The 21,275-nt window shown below is 34.5% G+C and overlaps 2 protein-coding genes across 2 annotated transcripts; one reads left to right on the plus strand and one right to left on the minus strand.

The window, feature by feature from the left end:
* The first annotated feature begins 61 nt into the window (after positions 1-61).
* On the plus strand, positions 62-7,387 carry LOC100370797 (prenylcysteine oxidase 1-like). The gene is made up of 5 exons (XM_006814499.3): positions 62-180; positions 764-970; positions 1,227-1,404; positions 3,996-4,207; positions 5,137-7,387. The coding sequence occupies exons 1-5, from the start codon at positions 66-68 to the stop codon at positions 5,928-5,930; spliced, it is 1,506 nt and encodes a 501-aa protein (XP_006814562.3). The 5' UTR covers positions 62-65; the 3' UTR covers positions 5,931-7,387.
* Positions 7,388-11,605: 4,218 nt separating this feature from the next.
* On the minus strand, positions 11,606-14,593 carry LOC100369757 (histamine N-methyltransferase-like). Its single transcript, XM_002733139.4, has 3 exons — positions 14,233-14,593; positions 12,517-12,849; positions 11,606-12,154 (listed from the first exon to the last, which is right to left on the minus strand). Exons 1-3 carry the CDS (start codon positions 14,450-14,452, stop codon positions 11,799-11,801), a joined length of 909 nt encoding a protein of 302 aa, XP_002733185.1. The 5' UTR covers positions 14,453-14,593; the 3' UTR covers positions 11,606-11,798.
* Between the last annotated feature and the right edge of the window lie 6,682 nt (positions 14,594-21,275).

A 21,275-nucleotide genomic window follows, 5' to 3' on the forward strand; every position in this document is an offset into this window, starting at 1 on the left:
TTTTGAGCGCGTCGATAAGCTGACAAGCAAGGGACTACAAATGTAACAATATTGTTTTCAATAAAATGGCGTCAACCATGGGTAAAGTTGTGTTCGTCGCGCCCCTGTGCCTCGTAATTTCACGTTTTATGTACAATGCACATGCAAAATCGGTGCAGCCTGAACCATCTATTCGCATAGGTATTCGTACTTTCTTGACACTTTTCTAACACTGTTCGTTCTCGCATAATTGTATATTTGTCTTCAATGTTGTTGAAATTGACACTGACAAGTCAGCTGATCAGATTATGTTTGTATATAATACAAGTACAACATTTCAAATAGCTCCAGATATTTGAATACTGAAAAGTACCCCATCCATTATTTGTTTGTAAATGCAATATACCGGATACATAATTTAGTGGTCTGTTTTTAGACCTTTATAGACAAGTGAAAATCACTGACTTGTGCTTTTTATTATATTTCACAAAACTTTCTTTCTTTCATGTGCAGACTAATGTACATGTCAATAAGAAAACAAATATTATGGGAATTTTAATAATGACTGGACTCTGAAAATTGTAGTTAGTAGGCCACAGTTAACATTGTGGTCCAGTGAATGCCCCACTTATATTTTCTTCACAATTGCCATTCATGGATTTTAGGAATTTTGGACTTATGCTCACAGCATACTACAGGAGGGTCCTGAAAGTAAGCTCCGAGAATGACATCCAGTTCAAGGCAAAAACCATGTTGAATCACTCAACAAATTTTCTCTGTTCAGGTATAATTGGTGGTGGTATTGGTGGTTCTTCTTGTTCCTATTTTTTACATGAATTATTTGGAGCCAAGGCATCGATAGATGTATACGAACCCAGTGACATTGGTGGAAGAATTGCTACAGTGGACATTGGTGGACATACTTATGAATCTGGTGCTTCAATTATCCATCCAGGAAATATGTACATGAAGAAGTTTACAAAGGAGTTTGGTGAGATGAAAACAATGTTTGTTACATTTGTCTAGGTATCAGTCAAACTGCAACCCTGGTTTAATAATATTGTTTATAAATAGTTCATTTCAGGATATTGTTCCAAGTATACCAAGCCTATGCATTGTTTGAGGTCTCCAAGTTTTCATTTTAGGAAATAAAAAAAAAGGAAATTAGGTATCATAGTTTGCAAAACTATTTATTAATGTACATGGTGAACAACCTTGACTTTACTTACCTCCTATTTTCATTTAAGGTTTGAAACACAAGGACAAAATACCTGGTCAAAAGATGGGATTTTATGATGGTGAGAAGTTTGTGTTTTTGGAAAGTGACTGGGTTATTGCAACGTATGCAAAAATGCTGTGGCATTATGGCTGGGATCTTATCAAATTCCGCAGGGAAATTGGAGTTTTTGTTGAAAAATTCAGCAGGTGAGGCAGTCTTTGGAAACCAATACATCAAGTGCTGGGTAATGCACTATAGTGTACGAGTGTAAAACAGTAGTCACAGTCAGTCAGTAGCTAAAAATCAGCCTGGACTGAAAAAAAAAAACTACATGTATATAGGATAAATCAAGAGTCAGCGAGAAGAGACAAGTGTTAATCAATAGGACTTCTAGGACTATCTTGTGAGAACAAGCAGACATTTCAAATCACTGTACTATCTGAGTGACTAAAGCAATAGATGGAATATTCAGAATAGCAAACCTCTTACTCTGTGTAATTGTGGTAGGAAGTTGTGAACATGTTCTGTAATCTCTTTATTGAATATTATTGCTGGTTCATAATAAATGCAAGGTGATATCAGGACAGTGCATAAATTTGTATCTGGTGCACTATTGTAGACAGAGACATTCAGTTATTGAAAACATTGGTCACATGATCTGATCAGCATATTTAATAACCATAATAATAATATGGACATGTTCTACCTTATTCAGTATTGTCTGCTGTGATATAGTGGCTACAAGTGTCCATAGTCATAACACACTGTGAGATACAGCTCACAGATCTCAATAGCTTTAGATACAATACACATTTATAATATTAGTTTATGGGTTAATTAACAACACAGCATGTGTCACTTGCATATTTTAGTCCCAAAGAATAATAGTGTATTAATAATCAGCACTAAGTAAATACCTGTGTGTTATTAGTCCCCGTTCGGACGAAGTCCGAAAACGGGGACTTATAATTCGGTCTCCGTCCGTCCGTGCGCCTGTGTGTTCGTGTGTCTGTGCGTCCGTCCGGAGTCATATCTCAGAATCCCTTGGACCGATTCCGTTCATTCTTTGCATGTGCCTAGTACTTTATGTGGGACATATGCACATGCAGTCGTTTAGCGATTCGATTCAAAATGGCCGATTGGCAGCCATCTTGTTTTTTGAAAATGTTGTATTTTGGACATGCTTTGTCAGTTGTCATTCAAACTTGGTACATAGATTATACATGTTAGGATACATGTCCCGACCGTCCGTGAGTTCCTGAGGAAGTCCGTCCGACCGTCCATGTGTCCGTGCGTCAGTCTATCCAACGTCATATTTCAGAATCCTGTGGACCGATTCCGTTCATTCTTTGCATGTGTCTAGTACCTTATGTGGGACATATGCACATGCAGTGATTTAGCGATTCGATTCAAAATGGCCGACTGGCAGCCATCTTGTTTTTTGAAAATGTTGTATTTTGGACATGATTTGTCAGTTGTCATTCAAACTTGGTACATAGATTATACATGTTAGGATACATGTCCATGACGATATATTTTGCAATTGGATCAAAGATGGTCGACTGGCAGGCATCTTGTTTTTGTTTTTTTATGCGGTATCTTGGATGTGCTCTGTCAGTTTTCATTCAAATTTGGCACATACATGTACTTTATACATGTTAGGATGCATGTTCATGACAATTTGTTTCAAAATCTGGTCAAGGATGGCCGTTTGACAGCCATCTGACTTTTTGGCCTTACTACTATATTTCCATAATTTATGTACCATTTTCATTCGTATTTGGCACATACATCATACATATCTCTGTGTTTCATAATCAGATCAAAGATGGCTGAATAATGGCTGTTTTTATTTTGGCCATATTACTACTACACGGAACATGTGTTTTCATGTAAATAAACAATCTGTTGTATACGCCACTTGGAACTCAAGTTTCAAGGACACGCTTGCGACAACCCCTCCGCTTTAATATGACAAGCACAAAGAGAACTTAACAGGGACTGTGTCATTTTCAATGACTTGTTTAATGTTTATATACCCAACGCAATCACTCTACAGAGTCATGCAAGGTTGCCATGGGATCTGCCATCGCTGATGGCTTTCTTGTTTTATGTTGATGTATATTGAGTGACAACATCATAGTCAAGTCAAAAACATTCTGGTATATTCTTACCACATAGATTCTTGTCTACCCCAGAACATCTGTTACTGTATACATACACTACTGTCCAGTATGTTTGCTATGGAAGCCCTGTGTTTTTCTCCAATTTCAATTTGAAATGAGACAAAAGTAAACAATATTATGTGAGACATTGGGCGAGATTGTGGTTTGAATTTGAATGGTAATTTTTCTGTAATGTACATACCAGTACCGTATCTTTGCTGCAGAGCTAAACATTATCTGAATATTTATTTTGATATATTTGTCTTGCCAGTTGAAAAATGAAATTCTCATTTAATGAAAACATGTACGAGTATTCTGCATGAAAAAGTAATGTTGACCTACCTGTCGTATTTCAACAATGTATTTTATTCAGTTGTTGTAACACATACATCTATTAGAAAGTTTGTGATTGGTTGCCATTTGCACCACAAAGTTCATGCAAATTCAAAATTGTTTGTGAACGGGAGGAGAATTAGCAAACATAGTGAAGACTAGTTTAGCGATTTCAGTCACACAAAATTTCCCTAAGTCAAACATAGGATGATGGTTTTTGTAGGAGTCCTCAGTGTATGTGAAACCATTTCAGATTACCCGATGACTGATTGCGATTATCTAAATTTGATTTTTATTAGAATATATGATTCACAAAAGAAAGGTGTGGCATACAGTTCTGTTGAAGGCATCATGAATACCATTGGTGGCAATGAGGTTGTGGATTACACCAAGGTACCATTTTTAAAGGCTCTCAAAGATCGTGGCTACAAGGATGTAATCATAGATGAAATGATGGCAATAGCTACGCGAGTCAACTATGGTCAGTCTGTCAACATGTCAGCTTTTGCCGGTGAGTTGTTTTATTCTCTGCAGAATGTTGGTTACAAAAACAAACTTAACATAAGTACAACTTAAATTATGTAAGTAACATATATTAGGCTGAAGCAAAAATTAATATTTCTCACTCATATAAAAGAGAAAGGAACTGATTATAGAATATGTACTCCCTTTCTATTTCTCACCTCAAATATTTGAGAAACTGACTATTCTGTTCTGTACAACACAACTTTTCAAAATTGTATCTCCATTTTTGTCATACATGCATTAAACCTCAATAACTGCTTGCATTTTAGGGAGATAATTGAGAAATTGTCATTGATAATGAATTTGCCCCCCCCCCCCCAAAAAAAAGGTACAGAGATTATGACTTCAGTGGTTATACATACATATAAAGATCTATTGTGTATCAATTACATTCTATTGTCTTACTAATTAAAGAGGTATCCTTGCTTGGTATTGGTACGTGTTGTGTTAGATACACCTCTCACTTGCTTTATCAGTGGCCCATTCATTATGTACAGAACAGTAATGTGCATATGATAAAAATGAGTCGTATTGTGATGATCCATCATATAAGAATTACACTTACTCTGTGTGCATCTGTTGCAAATGTGCTTTTAATAAAATATAAGTAAATATAGTACCGGTATATCTGAAAATTTGTTTTGAGTAAATGATCTGCAACAACCGTGATATGGCTGGAAGCACTTTACATTCTTCACTTATATGTACTAACTGATTGTCAAGAGTCAGGTTTTTGCATCTGGAGGTAAAATAATGGAACCATGCAACACATTTGTTGTCAAAAACATGAACATGGTGGATGTAAATATGTAAACAAATGACGTCACCACCCTTGATAAAGGTAGTCAAAAGCACTGGTTAACCCAATATGAAATTCGCCATACTGATATTTTTTCACTTTTATTCTCATTACAGGTTTTGTATCTGTAGCTGGAATTCAAGGTGGATTGTTTTCTGTGCATGGGGGAAACAACCAGGTCTGTTCCCAGCTTTTGCAGAAGTCTCGTGCGAATATAATTAAATCGACCATCAAAGGTGTGAAGCTAGACACTGAAAGCGCTACTCCTGGCTACTACCTGACTATTGCTGCTAATGAGAATAGTAATTCCACATTCCACACTAGTGAAAGATATGATATCATTGTCATTGCTACCCCGTTACATGAAGGCAAATCTAATATATCTTTTGAGGGCTTTCCAAAAAAGATAACAAACTTTCCAGGACGATTTCATCGTACTGTTGCCACATTTGTTGATGGTGAGCTTAACACTGCATCATTTGGGTTTAAAAACATGAGTGGTTGCCCGAATCAAATCCTCACTACAAAAGATAATCAATTCAAAATTAACAGCATTGCACACAATCTGCCTATTGACTGTAAAATTGGAAACAAGGAGTCCCAGAAGCCAGTCTGGAAGGTCTTCTCCAAAGAACCACTGTCTGAAAAGCAGCTTTATGCTCTTTTTGCTTCAAGAAAGGAGATGAAAGTAGTTGATTGGTTGGCATATCCTCACTATGACCCACAAAACTCTTTGCCCAAGTTTGAATTACATGATCAGTTGTACTACATTAATGGTATAGAGTGGGCAGCTAGTGCAATTGAGATGCTTATAGTAGGAAGCAGGAATACAGCGCTGTTAGCTTATAATAAATACAATGGATTGAATGACATGATTGATGTTGATTTTAATCAGAAAACTGAACTATAATATTAGGTTAAGCAATTTAAAGGATTTTCAATTGGCTGAATACATGTAATTATAAAAATATAGAAATATAGCTGCAAGTGTTATTTAATTAATAAAGTTTCAGGATGAAGGGTGGCTTTAAAGTGGATGCACAGGTTTTTTTTATGTGAGAACATATTTTATTGTCCATGTATTAGTATTGGACAATATATTGAAACCGTTGTATCTTTACAATTGGGTTTGTACCTTCCTTTTATTATTTTTGCTTTATTTGCAAAATTTCAAATTTGCTCAGTTTTAATCCATGGCCGAGATATTTTCAGATGCGACAATTCTCAATTTTGCTAGGACTAACAAAATAAGTGTTGATGTGCTAATTTGTGAAAGCTTTCACTAAATTGAATTCTGTACAGTCTGTAAATATTGAAATTAAGCCTCATTTATAAAGAGCGCAAAATTTTCACCTAATGAGAAAAGAAGTTTTACCTACATTCTTTCAAAATTAAAGCTCAATCAGCCGATATTGATATGATATATCCTTCACCTATATTAAATAATGAACAATGTATGTTGTGTATGTAGCATTGCATTAACACTTATAAAATCTAAAATGTTGGATAAAGAGCTAACTGATGCCATTTTTTTAAAATTTCACAATGGCTGCCATAAAATATTGTTCATGTAAATGCACCGATTCAAATTTTTTCATTTGCAACATATTAACAAATTTTGTTCCTTCAAATAGAGTAAAGAAAATGTTTTTTATTTAAACCAAATTAACTTTTTTTCTGCTTCCCATTCTCAACACACACGGAAATCAGAGTCTTGTAAATTGTTTTATATTTTATTAAACTATAAAAACTCTTTAATCTTCCTTTAAGGATGGTCATGAATAGCACACTTTTATGGGAAGAATTCTTTGCTAAATTATTATTGTGATCGGCTGTTTTAAATTCTGAAGAAACAACTAAACTAAAGTTTTCATTCAAACCAGGTTGGGTACATTGAGTTTATTTACCCTTTATTTAGTGGAATATTTGATGCAGTAAAATTGTTGGTTCGTTTAAAATTTCCACAATTTTTACTGGCTAGCCATGCCTTTCCTTGATGTATTAACCTGGATAGCGTCAATGCTTATGCCAACACATAATTATGTTTATTAAGACAAGTATATGAAAGGAGAGTGACATACAATAATCATTTTCATTTTTTCCTCTAAATTTCTGTTATAATTTTTATTTTACAATAACAATTATTTTGTTCTCACCCAAATTCTTGTGAAAGGTAATTTTTGAATATATTTTGAATATAAGTATTCTATAAAACTTGTGTAGTAATTATGATGTAAATTTTGATTAAAAACTCAAAAAGATTTTTGCAGTTATGGTCTAGAAGTCTGTTTAATATTTTTGTACACTAATATATAAAAAAAAATATATGTAATTTTTTTAAACAAATAAATTGAACATTGAACTATTCATAGTTTGTACTTCAATTGACTGTTGTATACTTGGTATGCTAAGTGGGCTTAATTTACAAGATATGTGACAAATGTACTGTAGAATACTTTATTTTCACTGAAAACATGATTCAGTGAAAATAAAATCCAGCAAATATACCGTTCCTATATATTACATTCAACTCGTCAAAAATCAGTGAAAATAAATTCCATACAAAACACTCAAAAGTATTCAGCGAAAATTAATTCCAGTTAAAATAAAGTATTCTACAATATTTTAATGATTACTAGGGGCAATGATTTACATTGTTAGTTTTTTGAAAAATGTGCACATTCATTTACAATACAACTTGTTGTTTTTCAAACATTTTTTCAGAAATTGTCACTAAAAATTTAGAATTAACTTTTTCACCACCAGTTCCCTCCTTTCATCATCATTCACAAAATAGTCCCTTTTATAGTCTACACCTTCCTTCAGAAGTTGGGGCAAAAACAGACAAATATTTTGAGTAAAAACTGAAAATTTACTGAAATTTTGTCTGTTGGCTCCAAAATTAGGGTTCATTTCCAGAAATATTGAATATATGAAGAAATTGTAAAGAAATTTGTTTATCTATGGTAATTGATATAATTACCTAACCTTTTTTTAAGACCTTTGAATTTCAATATATTTCTTCAACAAAGGTACCCCTAAGCACAAAACAACAAATATAAAACAACTGAAAGAAATATTTTCCAAATGTTTTGAATATTCATCGGCTACAGAAGACAATCCCACTGACATTGCAGAAACCTTCAATAACTACTTTGTTAATATTGGACCCAACCTTGCCTCAAATATTACCAATCCCCCAAACAATTTTGATCACTATTTTAATTACCCTAATGTTGCACCAACCACAGAACAGGAGGTAGCTTTGACATTAAGCCATCTTGATCAGAAAAAATCGTCAGGCTATGACTGTTTACCGGCACGACTTCTTGTAGATGGAGCTGATATCATTTGTAAACCACTTTGTTAGTCCCCGTTCGGACGTAGTCCGAAAACGGGGACTTATGTTTTGCCCTGTGTGCATCCGTGTGTGCGTGCGTGCGTGCGTCCGTGATCACCTGTATCTCGAACATGCATGGACCGATTAGGTTCAAACTTCACTCATACATCACACATTATATGGGACATATGCACATGCATTGTTTTCATGATCCAATTAACGATAGCCGAATAGCGGCCATTTTAAGGCCGAAAATGCATCAAAATCGCACATTTTCACCATTCCAGACCCGGATCTCAGTTATGCATGGACGGATTTTGTTCAAATTTGGTACACACATTAAACATAATAGGACCTTGATGCACGTCATTTTTTTTTCCGGATCAAGTTCGAAATGGCCGACTGGCGGCCATTTTGTTTTAAAGAATTCAGTTCTGGATCCGTATCTGAGACATGTCTGGATTGATCAAGTTCAAACTTCACACACACAAGGTACATCATGTCACAAATATGTTTGTGCATTTGTTTCATGATCTCATTAACGATAGCCAAATGGCGGCCGCTTTAAGGCCGAAAATGCATTGAAATCGCACATTTTCACCAGTCCGGACCCAGATCTCAATTATGCATGGACGGATTTCGTTCAAATGTGGTACATACATTAAACATAATAGGACCTTGATGCACGTCATTTTTTTTTTCGGATCAAGTTTTAAAGAATTCAGTTCTGGATCCGTATCCGAGACATGTCTGTATTGATCAAGTTCAAACTTCACACACACAAGGTACATCATGTCACAAATATGAATGTGAATTTGTTTCACTATCTCGTTAACGATAGCCAAATGGCGGCCGCTTTAAGGCCGAAAATGCATTGAAATCGCACATTTTCACCATTCCGAACCCGGATCTCAGTTATGCATTGACGGATTTTGTTCAAATTTGGTACATACATTAAACATAATAGGACCTTGATGCACGTCTTTCTTTTTTTTCGGATCAAGTTCAAAATGGCCGACTAGTGGCCATTTTGTTAAAGAATTCAGTTCTGAATCCATATCCAAGACATGTCTGGATTGATCAAGTTCAAACTTCACACACACAATATGGTACATCATGTCACAAATAGATATGTGCATTTGTTTCATGATCCGCTTAACAATAGCTGAATGATGGCTATTTTAAGGCCGAAAATGCATCAAAATCACGTATTTTCACAATTTCGGAACCAGATCTCAGTCATGCATGGATGGATTTTGTTCAGATTTAGTACAATGTGTTGTACATATGCAGGTGCATTTCGGTCATGATCTGCTTTGAATGTATATGTCACTCAAATATGAACGGAACAGGGACGTGTCATTGACAATGACTTGTTTTATTTTTAATTTATCATTTTTACAGGGAAATTTTCCAAATGCATTAAAAAAGGCAAAGGTAACGCCCATCTACAAAAAAGGCCCAAACAATATCCCTGGAAACTATAGGCCAATCTCAGTGTTACCCCTTATTAGCAAGGTTCTAGAAAAAATAGTTAACAAACAACTACTGCATCATTTGGAGAAAGAGAAAATTCTTTACAAGCATCAATACGGGTTTCGTAATAAATTCAGCACTAAGCTTTCCCTAATCAATTTAATAAACACACTACTCCTTCAAATTGACGAGGGCAAGCCAACTATGGGAATATTTATCGATTTTACAAAAGCTTTTGATACTATTAATCATACAATTTTGCTGAAAAAAATGGGTCATTATGGTATAAGCAGGCTTCCAAATAAGTGGTTTAAAAGTTATCTAGAAGATAGATCACAATTCATATTTTCAAATGGTGTTTCATCTGGGCAACTTCCTATATCATGTGGTGTACCACAAGGTTCAGTACTTGGCCCTACCTTATTTCTTTTATACATTCATGATTTCCCAAACTCTACAATTGTTTTAACTTTAGACTCTTTGCTGATGACTCCAATTTGTTTCATTCTTTTTCACCAGGGCCATTTGTGTATTATTAACCAAGATTTAAACAGTGTTGTACACTGGTGTGATGCAAATAAATTGACCATTAATTGTTCAAAAACAAATTATATGATCATCAGTGGTAGGCGTATGTGTGACAGTAAGAGATGCCCTGTCCATAAAAAACAACGTAGTTTATGAAACTGAATCAGCAACTTTCGTAGGGATGGAAATTGATAAATATCTGACCTGGAATAACCACATTTCAAAGATCAATAAAACTATTAGGAAAAAGACGGGTATCCTTTTAAAATTAAGACATTATGTCCCACGGCATATTCTCCTTTTGTTATACAAAACGTTGATTCAGCCTCATATCACCTATGGTTTAGAAGTTTGGGGTAGTACATACCCGTCAAATCTTAAAGTTATACATACCGCACAAATAATGATAGCTAGAATTATAACGTTTTCCGACTTTACTGCGCATGCTCCACCAATTTTTAATACTCTCCAAATTCTTGATATTTTTAAACTTGATAAGTCATTACTTTTAAGTTTTATGTATGATATAACTCATGAGAATCTCCCACAATCAATGTCAACATATAATTTGCAGTATTTACATCATAAATATAGAACACGACAAAGATGTCGAAATGATTTACTTGTACCTAGAATGCATGAACACAGTAACAGGGACATTTGCAATATCTTATTCAGGGGCCAAACTTTGGAACAGCATATCAATTTCTTTAAGGTCTAAACAAAAACTTATATTCAAAAATACAATACGAGAAAAGTTAATGTCAGAGTAATTAGAATATAATTAATATTTATTATAAATGTATGTATATACATATATATATTATTATATTATCATATTTGTGTATTTGAATTATATTGAGGTGTAACCTAATGTCAGTCTTAACTTAAGTCATTAAATTCAAGTTATGTCAGGGATCTGACTTGACTAGCTTTTAAGCTATTTCAGATTCCATTTTACCTAGACTGCATGTACAATTTTGTGTAATGTATGAAATATTTTCTAGGTAAATTATTATTATAAAATAAATGAAATTATCATGTCATTGTTACTTTTTACTAATTTTATTTTAGTAGATTGTGTGCGTAGGAATGTAAGTAATAATGTTGAATACAGAGATACTGGTAGTCTGCCATGATGATTTTTTTCAAATGAACAAACCTAAAAATATTTTTTTGTTAAATCACTGATCTCTAAGCACCTTTGACTATTTCAGGAACAAAACTGAAGCAGAGATTCATTTCAAAATGTATGGATAGTTATATTTTATTCTAATTATCAAAATTGATTCAACAGTTGTAGCTTACCCCCGGTATTTACAAATATGATCTCTCATATTGTATGAGTAACATGATATTCTACAAATTGACTTGCATTTTTATCTGAATTGATATTGATATTGATACAGATATTGATATTGATACAGATATTGTTCATTTAATGAAATATACATGCTGATCTGTACATGATAACATAATCCTATCCCCTTTGGCTTCACAACACTCGTCTTTAAGAAACTGGATGAGTTGATCCCTTCTCTCTGGTGAAGCCACACTTTTGAAATCTTTCATTTGCATCAAGAAGTCCAGCATCAGCTTGCCATTTTCTGAGCCCTCCTCAAAACACTCTGTAATGTCAACATCGGCATTACGATCCAACACTTGTAGTTTGGCATTTGGCATGACATCAAGGATCATACTTTTCACCAATTCTGGACTATGTCGATTAATTTTACATGAGCTGTCATAGTAAAATTTGTTCCAATATGCCATCAACTTACTCCAACCACCTGTGTACATGAGTAAAGAGTAAAAAGTTAAGTGACAAGGGAAATCGCAAGATTATATTTAAATTGAGAGATTTAATTATAAAACAACAAGTGTGGTAACTTCATCGCGCACAAACTCATTGTCTGAAAACTGGGCTGTATGTCTAAACTAAATCTTCAACAGAACATTTGTTAAATTACATTCCTATACATGTAATGATATACCACTATTATTACCAAATCAAAGAATTGAGAATGAGAATAAGTTACATAAAAAAAAATCTACAATCCTGCAATTATATAGCAACATTATTACATTATTTATAACTGTCAGAAAACTGACATACTGTAATGAGTTCATTAGAAAAAAATAGATTAATTACCAGAGACAATCTTAAAATACATAATCCCATTATTTTCCAACATTTCATTCATCTTCACCAATGTAGCTTTCGCATCTCTAAAATGATAGATAACATAGGAAGCAAAAATGAGATTGAACTTGTCTTTCTTCTCACATTTGTCCCAGACGTCAGAGTATTCCTCCATCGATTCTACCCTGAATTCAATCTCTATGTTTTTCCAATCGTCTGATCTTGAAGCGGCCAATTCTCTGAACTCTTGCAGGTACGCACTATCAGGATCTATGGCACAGTACACAACTTTACTAGTTGTCATATTGGATAGGGTGTCAATCAGTGGTTCATCCATTGTCCCTGGAAAACAAACAATAAGCTGTGTGTAAACGTGCAGCCTCTCATTTAAAAGATTTCATACAATTATAAGTTAGGATTAGTTATAAGTCTTTTTTTGTGCGATAGTCGTCGCACAATATTGGTATTGAATGAGTCTCTGTCGGTAATTAGTGCAATTCGCGCCCAGAAGAGTGCATTGGATTGTGGGAAAATCAATGTTTATCAACACAAATGTCCCACATGTGCAGCACGAGGACCACCACCCTTTAACCTAAAACAAATCATATAGGAATATAACAAGTTGGCAAATTTCTTAAGAAATTAATAAGATTGTCTGAATATATATAATATTTACTATATCTGATAGAACATTTCAAATAGTTGTTGAATAATTTGCTTATAAACAACTTAGAGATAATAGAGATAAAACAATAACAATGTAATATCAATATGTCAAAGTAACACCAAAATAGTGAAATATATTTTGACCTCAACTATACCACCAATAAATTATATAATATTGTTTGAGATTAACAAATTATATAATATTGTTTGAGATTAATAAATTATGCAATATTGTTTGAGATTAATAAATTATGCAATATTGTTTGAGATTAATAAATTATGGTTGCAATTTCCATTTAAAATAGGCACCTGTAAAATTGTAAAATAGCATACTATGAAATTGTTATACTTTTCCATTTAAAAAATCCAATCGGCTTTCTTATAGCTGTCTTCTGACAAATAGATATTTACCCATAAAGCTTTGCAATTTAGTTTTTGCTTCAAGATAAATTTCAATTAAATTGTTCAAAAATAACTTAAAAATAGTCTTCACAATTACAGTCATGGTCTCAAAATTGGATTTGTCATTTTTGCTCTGGTGTTTTGATTTTCACAGGATTTAACCCGTTTTAGTTCAAATAAAGGTAATATAAGTCGATCGATAGTTTCTACCGATATCATGCTTGAGTTGTGTGAAGTGGATCGAAATATAATCTGGAAAATCGTGTTATTTTCGGACAATTGTGCCGGCGACTGTCTAACTATGCCGATCCTACTTTAGGTCATTTTTTATTATCCAAGAAACGTTCCGAGCGCCTGTGGTCTAACTCGCAAGCTAGCATAATAACTAACTAGCCCACCATTGCAAAGTAGCCCAATGGTAGATTAGCAATAGCTAGCTATAGTTTTCCACGACCAACTAACATGTGCTTTACATTACCAAACTGTTTAATTCTATAATTTCTATTGTTTTGAGCAATGGTAAGTTCCTGTACTGCGACATAGTCGTTCGCCCCATATACGTCTATGTATTGACATGAATAGCTTATCAGGCCCCTGTACAACCTACGTAACCCGATGTGAACATCACGCCCACGTGAATCTAAATGCGGGTCTCACCATTTCCGGGTCCGATTGAAAGAACCCGTATGTCTTGAGGTGGCTCAGTTTTCAAGAATTTGTTCAATGTTGTCTCGATATCTTGCCTCCATACTGCACCACAACTTGCACTGAAACCACGACGTTTAAACACAGTCCACGCTCGAATATACCCAGGGTAATTAGGAAAGGACGTGATTTCCTCTCGTGTATCAGGTGCAGTTATTTCATCCGCATGCATGGTAGTGGTGGCTTAGTATTTGCCGATGTGTAGCAATCGGTTCACCACATTAACTGTGCCGAGTGATCAGACGATCTGGCTACACAACCAAAGAACGAACTGGTCGCTTGTTGCAGATGTATGCGTGCGCATAAATGACCCAATTTGTTATTTGCGTGGTATAAAGCACGCACGGTGCATCATGGGAGGGGGGGGGGGTCACAACCTGGGAGTCAAAACTTAGATCACGTGCCCTATGTGCGACCTGCCCAGGGCAACACTTCACTTGAGCCATCAAGGTACTATGAAGTGTTACTTAAACACAAACACGCTTATACACATAAGGAGATATAATCGTTTTCCTTTTTTTATGACCCAATATCGACCTGCGAACTAAACGTATGTCCCTGTACCAATATGCGACCTGAACACATGACCCAATATCGACCTGCGACCTAAACATATGTCCCTGTACCAACATGCGACCTGAACAAATGATCCAATATTGACCTGTGACCTAAACATGTCCCTGTACCAACATGCGACCTGAACAAATGACCCAATATTGACCTGCGACCTAAACATATGTTCCTGTACCTACATGCGACCTGAACACATGACCAAATATCGACCTGCGATCTGAACACATGTTCCTGTACCAACATTTAACCTGAACACATGACCCAATATCGACCTGCAACCTAAACATGTCTCTGTACCAACATGTGACCTGAACAAATGACCCAATATCGACCTGCGACCTAAACATATGTCCCTGTACCTACATGCGACCTGAACACATGACCCAATATCGACCTGCGATCAAAACATATGTCCCTGTACCAACATGTAACCTGAACATATGACCCAATATCGACCTGCGACCTAAACATATGTCCCTGTACCTACATGCGACCTGAACACATGACCCAATATCGACCTGCGATCTAAACATATGTCCCTGTACCAACATGTAACCTGAACGTATGACTCAGTATTGACCTGCGATCTAAACATATGTCCCTGTACCAACATGTAGTACCTTGAACACATGACCCAATATCGACCTGCGATCAAAACATATGTCCCTGTACCAACATGTGACCTGAACACATGACCCAATATCGACCTGCTATGTAAATATATGTCCCTGTACCAACATATAACCTGAACAAATGACCCAATATCGACCTGCGACCTAAACATATGTCCCTGTACCAACATTTAACCTGAACACATGACCCAATATTCACCTGTGACCACCTAAACATATGTCCCTGTACCAACATGCGACCTGAACAAATGACCCAATATCGACCTGCAACCTAAACATATGTCCCTGTACCAACATGTGACCTAAACACATGACCCAATATCGACCTGGACCTAAACACATGTCCCTGTACCAACATGCGACCTGAACACATGACCCAATATTGACCTGCAACATTAACATATGTCCCTGTACCAACATGCGACCTGAACAAATGATCCAATATTGACCTGTGACCTAAACATGTCCCTGTACCAACATGCGACCTGAACAAATGACCCAATATTGACCTGCGACCTAAACATATGTTCCTGTACCTACATGCGACCTGAACACATGACCAAATATCGACCTGCGATCTGAACATATGTCCCTGTACCAACATTTAACCTGAACACATGACCCAATATCGACCTTCGACCTAAACATGTAACCTGGACACATGATCTAATATCCACCTGCGATCTAAACATATGTTCCTGTACCAACATGTAACCTGAACACATGACCCAATATCGACCTGCGATCTAAACATGTCCTTGTACCAACATGCAACCTGAAAAAATGACTCAATATCGACCTGCAATCTAAACATGTAACCTGAACACATGACCCAATATCGACCTGCAATCTGAACATATGTCCCTGTACCAACATTTAACCTGAACACATGACCCAATATCGACCTTTGACCTAAACATGTAACCTGAACACATGACCCAATATCTTCCTGCAACCTAAATATATGTCCCTGTACCAACCTGAACACATGACCCAATATCGACATGCGACCTAAACATGTAACCTGAACACGACCCAATATCAACCTGCAACATAGTGGGGATTCAATAAACCACTATTGCAAAAGATAATCTATAGAATGATACTGAAACAAATATCATTTCTAAATAGATGTGAAGATTAATATGCGTAGGAGGTCTCTTTCAATTGGTTCCAAGAAACCAATATTGTGGCAATTACGTCCTTGGTATTATACTGTATTATACAATCGTCGAAAATCCCGTAATGTTATATCACGATAACTACGTTCCTGATTATCAGTTTTATAAAGTTGTATACTGGATGTAACATCAATCTCTGAATACCTTCTGAAAAGAGACCAACTTTCAAATGAATTTGTCACGGCGTTTCAGAAATAAAATATATTTTGCTAAATTCCTAATTACATTAGATTACTTTAATAATTGGAAGAGGTCGTCTTTGGTACGTATTCTAATTATTTGTTTTCGCGGACCCATCCAAACGGATTGCCCAGGTGTGGGGTGTTATATAGATAATACCCTGCTAGCGGGTCATTGTCTAGATAGTGCTCGTCCACTGTCCATGTACAATATCAACAGTTGTGTCAATTTTAAAGACAGTTATTTTCCTACACCCCCCATATATTTATAGTGAGGTGGGGGTAGCTGGTGCTAGTTATTACAGTAAATAAAATGAAAGTTTCATTCACAGTGAAATATAGTTGTTTACACTTGACACATTTTTTGTTATATTTTTGATAATTTGGGTTTAAGAATCACAATTCGAAATTGCGCACATATTACGACATTTAATGTGGAAAATGCTTTATACTCTTACAAAAAATAAGACCTTTGTACGAAAAATTTTAGAATAAACAATATTATTTCATTTTACACCTTGCCCATGTTTACGAAATTATGTTTTTTTTTATTTAAATTAAAGCTTACGTAAATACCCCTTTATTGAGAATATACAAAATTCTAATAATTTCTCCAGTCAAATACCAACCTGAATTCTTCCTTCTCTCAGTACTTCTTCCGAGATCAAGGTATCGTTTGACAATAGTATAATGTCTAGACTGGGCAGAACTCTTAATTGGGTATAGGGGTACTATGCCATGGTTCCAGTGCAAGTTGTGGTTCAGTGCGGGCGCAAGATATCGAGAAAACGTTTGGAATTTTGACCAAAATCAGGTTCTACAAAAATCCCAAAAATCAAGTTTCTTTTAAAAGTTACCTAGAAATAGTAAATAATTCTAAATACAGATTACAAATTTAGAATTAGTGCACACACACCGCTTCCACTGAAAACTGGACAGTTGATCATGTGATTACAAATTACAACGTAGTTATTGTGGACATAGCATTCACGTCAATATACTATCTCAGTGCATGGCAGTAAAACTTAGGATTTTTTAAAAATGATATCAGGAGATTTGTTGTGTGAACATTTCTTTGTATATAGCACGCACAACCAGACATGCACTTTTCTATAGAAGTATATAGAAGTGGAAATTAATCTGTGAATCTGTTAAGAAAATGACGAAGAACAAAAACAAAACGCCAAATATCCAGTAATATTCAATGAAGAAACCACCGAATTTAGAAACTGAAATGAAAATTACTGTTGGGCTTCCATGGGGCAAGTTCTGTAATGAGATAGAATCTGGTTACTGTAAAAATATACAAATTCCTGACAGGAAAAGCAAAAAATGGAACTCCCGGCATGTGAAGATGTGGAACACGTACTTATAATTTAATCAATATTTTATTTTATAAGTAAATACATTTATCAGTGTTTCTCTTCGAGAGAATAGCACTATACTAGCTGCCACATACATTCTGTCCATTAAATTTAGTTTTATTGAGAAGAAAAAATTTTTTTACTTTTCACTATTAGGTAACACTCGATTCACCTGCCATTTAAATTATAGATATTTATAATAGTAGTAGAAATAACATCACACAAATTTTATAATGCTTTGCATAGCTTAGGGTTGAGAAAGAGGATAATGTATTGTTATATAAAGAGAACTTTATAACATTGTGTGAACATAGCACACTGTCACCATGAATAGCTTAGGGTTGAGAAAGAGGATAATGTATGGTTATATAAAAAGAACTTTATAACATTGTGTGAACATAGCACACTGTCACCATGAATAGCTTAGGGTTGAGAAAGAGGATAATGTATGGTTATATAAAGAGAACTTTATAACATTGTGTGAACATAGCACACTGTCACCATGAATAGCTTAGGGTCGAGAAAGAAGATAATGTATGGTTATATAAAGAGAACTTTATAACATTGTGTGAACATAGCACACTGTCACCATGAATATAGTTTACTGAATTTGTATAATGCAAAACTAGTGGTCCCTAGCAACCACTTAGATACAATACATAAAATTTGATATGACCCAAAAAACACTGAAAAACAATTGTGCGCAATGTGTTCCCTCACATCAAACTGAAAGACTGACACAGGCATTAATGTTTCAAAGAGAGCTCAAAAGATGGCAAGTTGGATTTCTTCACGCAATTAAAAGATTTCAAGAAGCTGGCCACACATGACAGGAGACAGTAACTCATATTTGTTTAAGCTGAGTGCTGCTACATTAGTGGTGACAGGGTTATCAAGCATAGATGGACATGTGTATTTTTGTTAAGTGACAATTTAGCAACAGAGCCCCCCCCCCAATGATAGTTTAACCTTTTCACCACCAGTTCCATCTTTTCATCACAAAAAAAAACATGTAAATTTTTTGAGTGAAAACTGAAAATTTTTTGGTTGGCTCCAAAATCAGGGTTCATTTCAAGAAATATTGAAGAAAACAAGAAAAAAGTGCAGAAACATTTGGACAATAAAGTCTGGTAGAGAAAAGATTAAGTAAAGAATCATATCACAAGAATCAATAATGCGTAAATAGTTATGCAAAGACTACTAACTGAATAAATAGTTATACAAAGACTACTAACTGAATAAATAGTTATGCAAAGACTACTAACTGAATAAATAGTTATGCAAAGACTACTAACTGAATAAATAGTTATGCAAAGACTACTAACTGAATAAATAGTTATGTAAAGACTACTAACGGAATAAATAGTTATGCAAAGACTACTAACGGAATAAATAGTTATGCAAAGACTACTAACTGAATAAATAGTTATGCAAAGACTACTAACTGAATAAATAGTTATGCAAAGACTACTAACTGAATAAATAGTTATGCAAAGACTACTAACTGAATAAATAGTTATGCAAAGACTACTAACTGAATAAATAGTTATGCAAAGACTACTAACTGAATAAATAGTCATGCAAAGACTACTAACTGAATAAATAGTTATGCAAAGACTACTAACTGAATAAATAGTTATGCAAAGACTACTAACTGAATAAATAGTTATGCAAAGACTACTAACTGAATAAATAGTTATGCAAAGACTACTAACGGAATAAATTACGGAAAATAATCTTTCACACATATCACAAGTTTCAAAATGTAGATTTTATTTTATTCATGACAGAAATAACTTACAGTACTAAAACTTGAAATATGATGATGTAGAGTGTTTATATTATCTAAAAGTTCTTTGAGTCAATATCCCTGTTTTATGCAAATGTGGCAGTGTATTGCAGGAATTGTTTTTTCAGAAAGTGGATTCAAAAATAAAAAACATAATTTATATACGTCATGTATATAAATTACATTGGAACACTATTCTTTGTAGTTCAAACTGGTATTTTATAATAATTTTGCTTCCTGCTAGCCTTTTGAAAGACCTTAGTAAATATTTAATTACCTAAGTGTTCAGTTTAAGTACTCATATAGTGAATTATATTTCAACAGAATTGCACACAAATCTAAATAATGTATTACATAATTAGCTTATTGAACTTTGACCCTGTGTAAATGTGGGAAATTTTATGAATGCCACTTGGTACATTCAAAACTACATGTACATGAAATAATCTTCAATTCAAAATCGAAAAAAGCTTTTTCCTGTGTGCTGAATTGAAGGTACTGGAGGCATGAAGTACAAATAAGGAATACTGTAATTTCTTTATTAGAAGCGCATCTTCAATAAACAAACAGCAAAAATTTGTGTTTATTGCATGCAAAATCATTGAAATACGTCTTATTTTGACCATGGACTTGTCTTAGTCTTTAATATTTACAGTAAGCACATGTGCTACTGATAGAGCAAATATAGCATTTAAAGTACAACTTTAAGCAAGGATAAAGATGGTTCCATGTAGTTATGATTCAACAATTATTAATATTTAATGAAATAATGCCCATATATGATGACTTGGCAGTACTTGAAAAAGAGATTATTTTTGATAAAAATGATTATCATCATTTAGATTAAATAGCTATCAATATGATTCAAACTAAAACAAGTGAAACTAAGGAGGTGAATATAGAGGGGGCTATTCTTCTCATCTGAGGCATTAAACCTTAGTGTGTAATATTTTGCCATTAAGACATGCCTGCAACCAGGCGAATGTAATGGAAAATTCAGTAGTTTTTTCTTTAACAAAACAATTATGGATTAGATGTAGATTAGTTTGTACATTTCAGAAAACTTTAAGTAGAAAGGCTTTTAATTGACTAGGGGTCAGCACAGTGTTACAAAACAATATATACTGTTTTAAAAATCCCCACATTCTCAGAGCTCTCCTGTGAGACTTTGTCAGTCAGCCAGAATACAACTCTTAAAAACAGTTCTTGTCAATTTTCTGATTGGTTGTTGATAAGTTTTGCATACTCAATGGCAGATCTAGAGAGGGAAATATCAT

This window comes from Saccoglossus kowalevskii, chromosome 7 (genome assembly GCF_978046115.1).
Source record: "Saccoglossus kowalevskii chromosome 7, keSacKowa6.1, whole genome shotgun sequence".
NCBI lineage: Eukaryota > Metazoa > Hemichordata > Enteropneusta > Harrimaniidae > Saccoglossus > Saccoglossus kowalevskii.

What these genes read in the sequence shown, in the direction of transcription:
- LOC100370797 (XM_006814499.3), top strand. Translation starts at nt 66, where the DNA reads ATGGCGTCAACCATGGGTAAAGTTGTGTTCGTCGCGCCCCTGTGCCTC. An exon ending in TGAACCATCTATTCGCATAG is followed by an intron (nt 181 to 763) that starts GTATTCGTACTT and finishes TTCTCTGTTCAG; the next exon opens with GTATAATTGGTGGTGGTATT. An exon ending in GAAGTTTACAAAGGAGTTTG is followed by an intron (nt 971 to 1,226) that starts GTGAGATGAAAA and finishes TTTTCATTTAAG; the next exon opens with GTTTGAAACACAAGGACAAA.
- LOC100369757 (XM_002733139.4), bottom strand. Translation starts at nt 14,452, where the DNA reads ATGCATGCGGATGAAATAACTGCACCTGATACACGAGAGGAAATCACG. An exon ending in TTCAATCGGACCCGGAAATG is followed by an intron (nt 12,850 to 14,232) that starts GTGAGACCCGCA and finishes TTTGTTTTCCAG; the next exon opens with GGACAATGGATGAACCACTG. An exon ending in GTATTTTAAGATTGTCTCTG is followed by an intron (nt 12,155 to 12,516) that starts GTAATTAATCTA and finishes TCATGTACACAG; the next exon opens with GTGGTTGGAGTAAGTTGATG.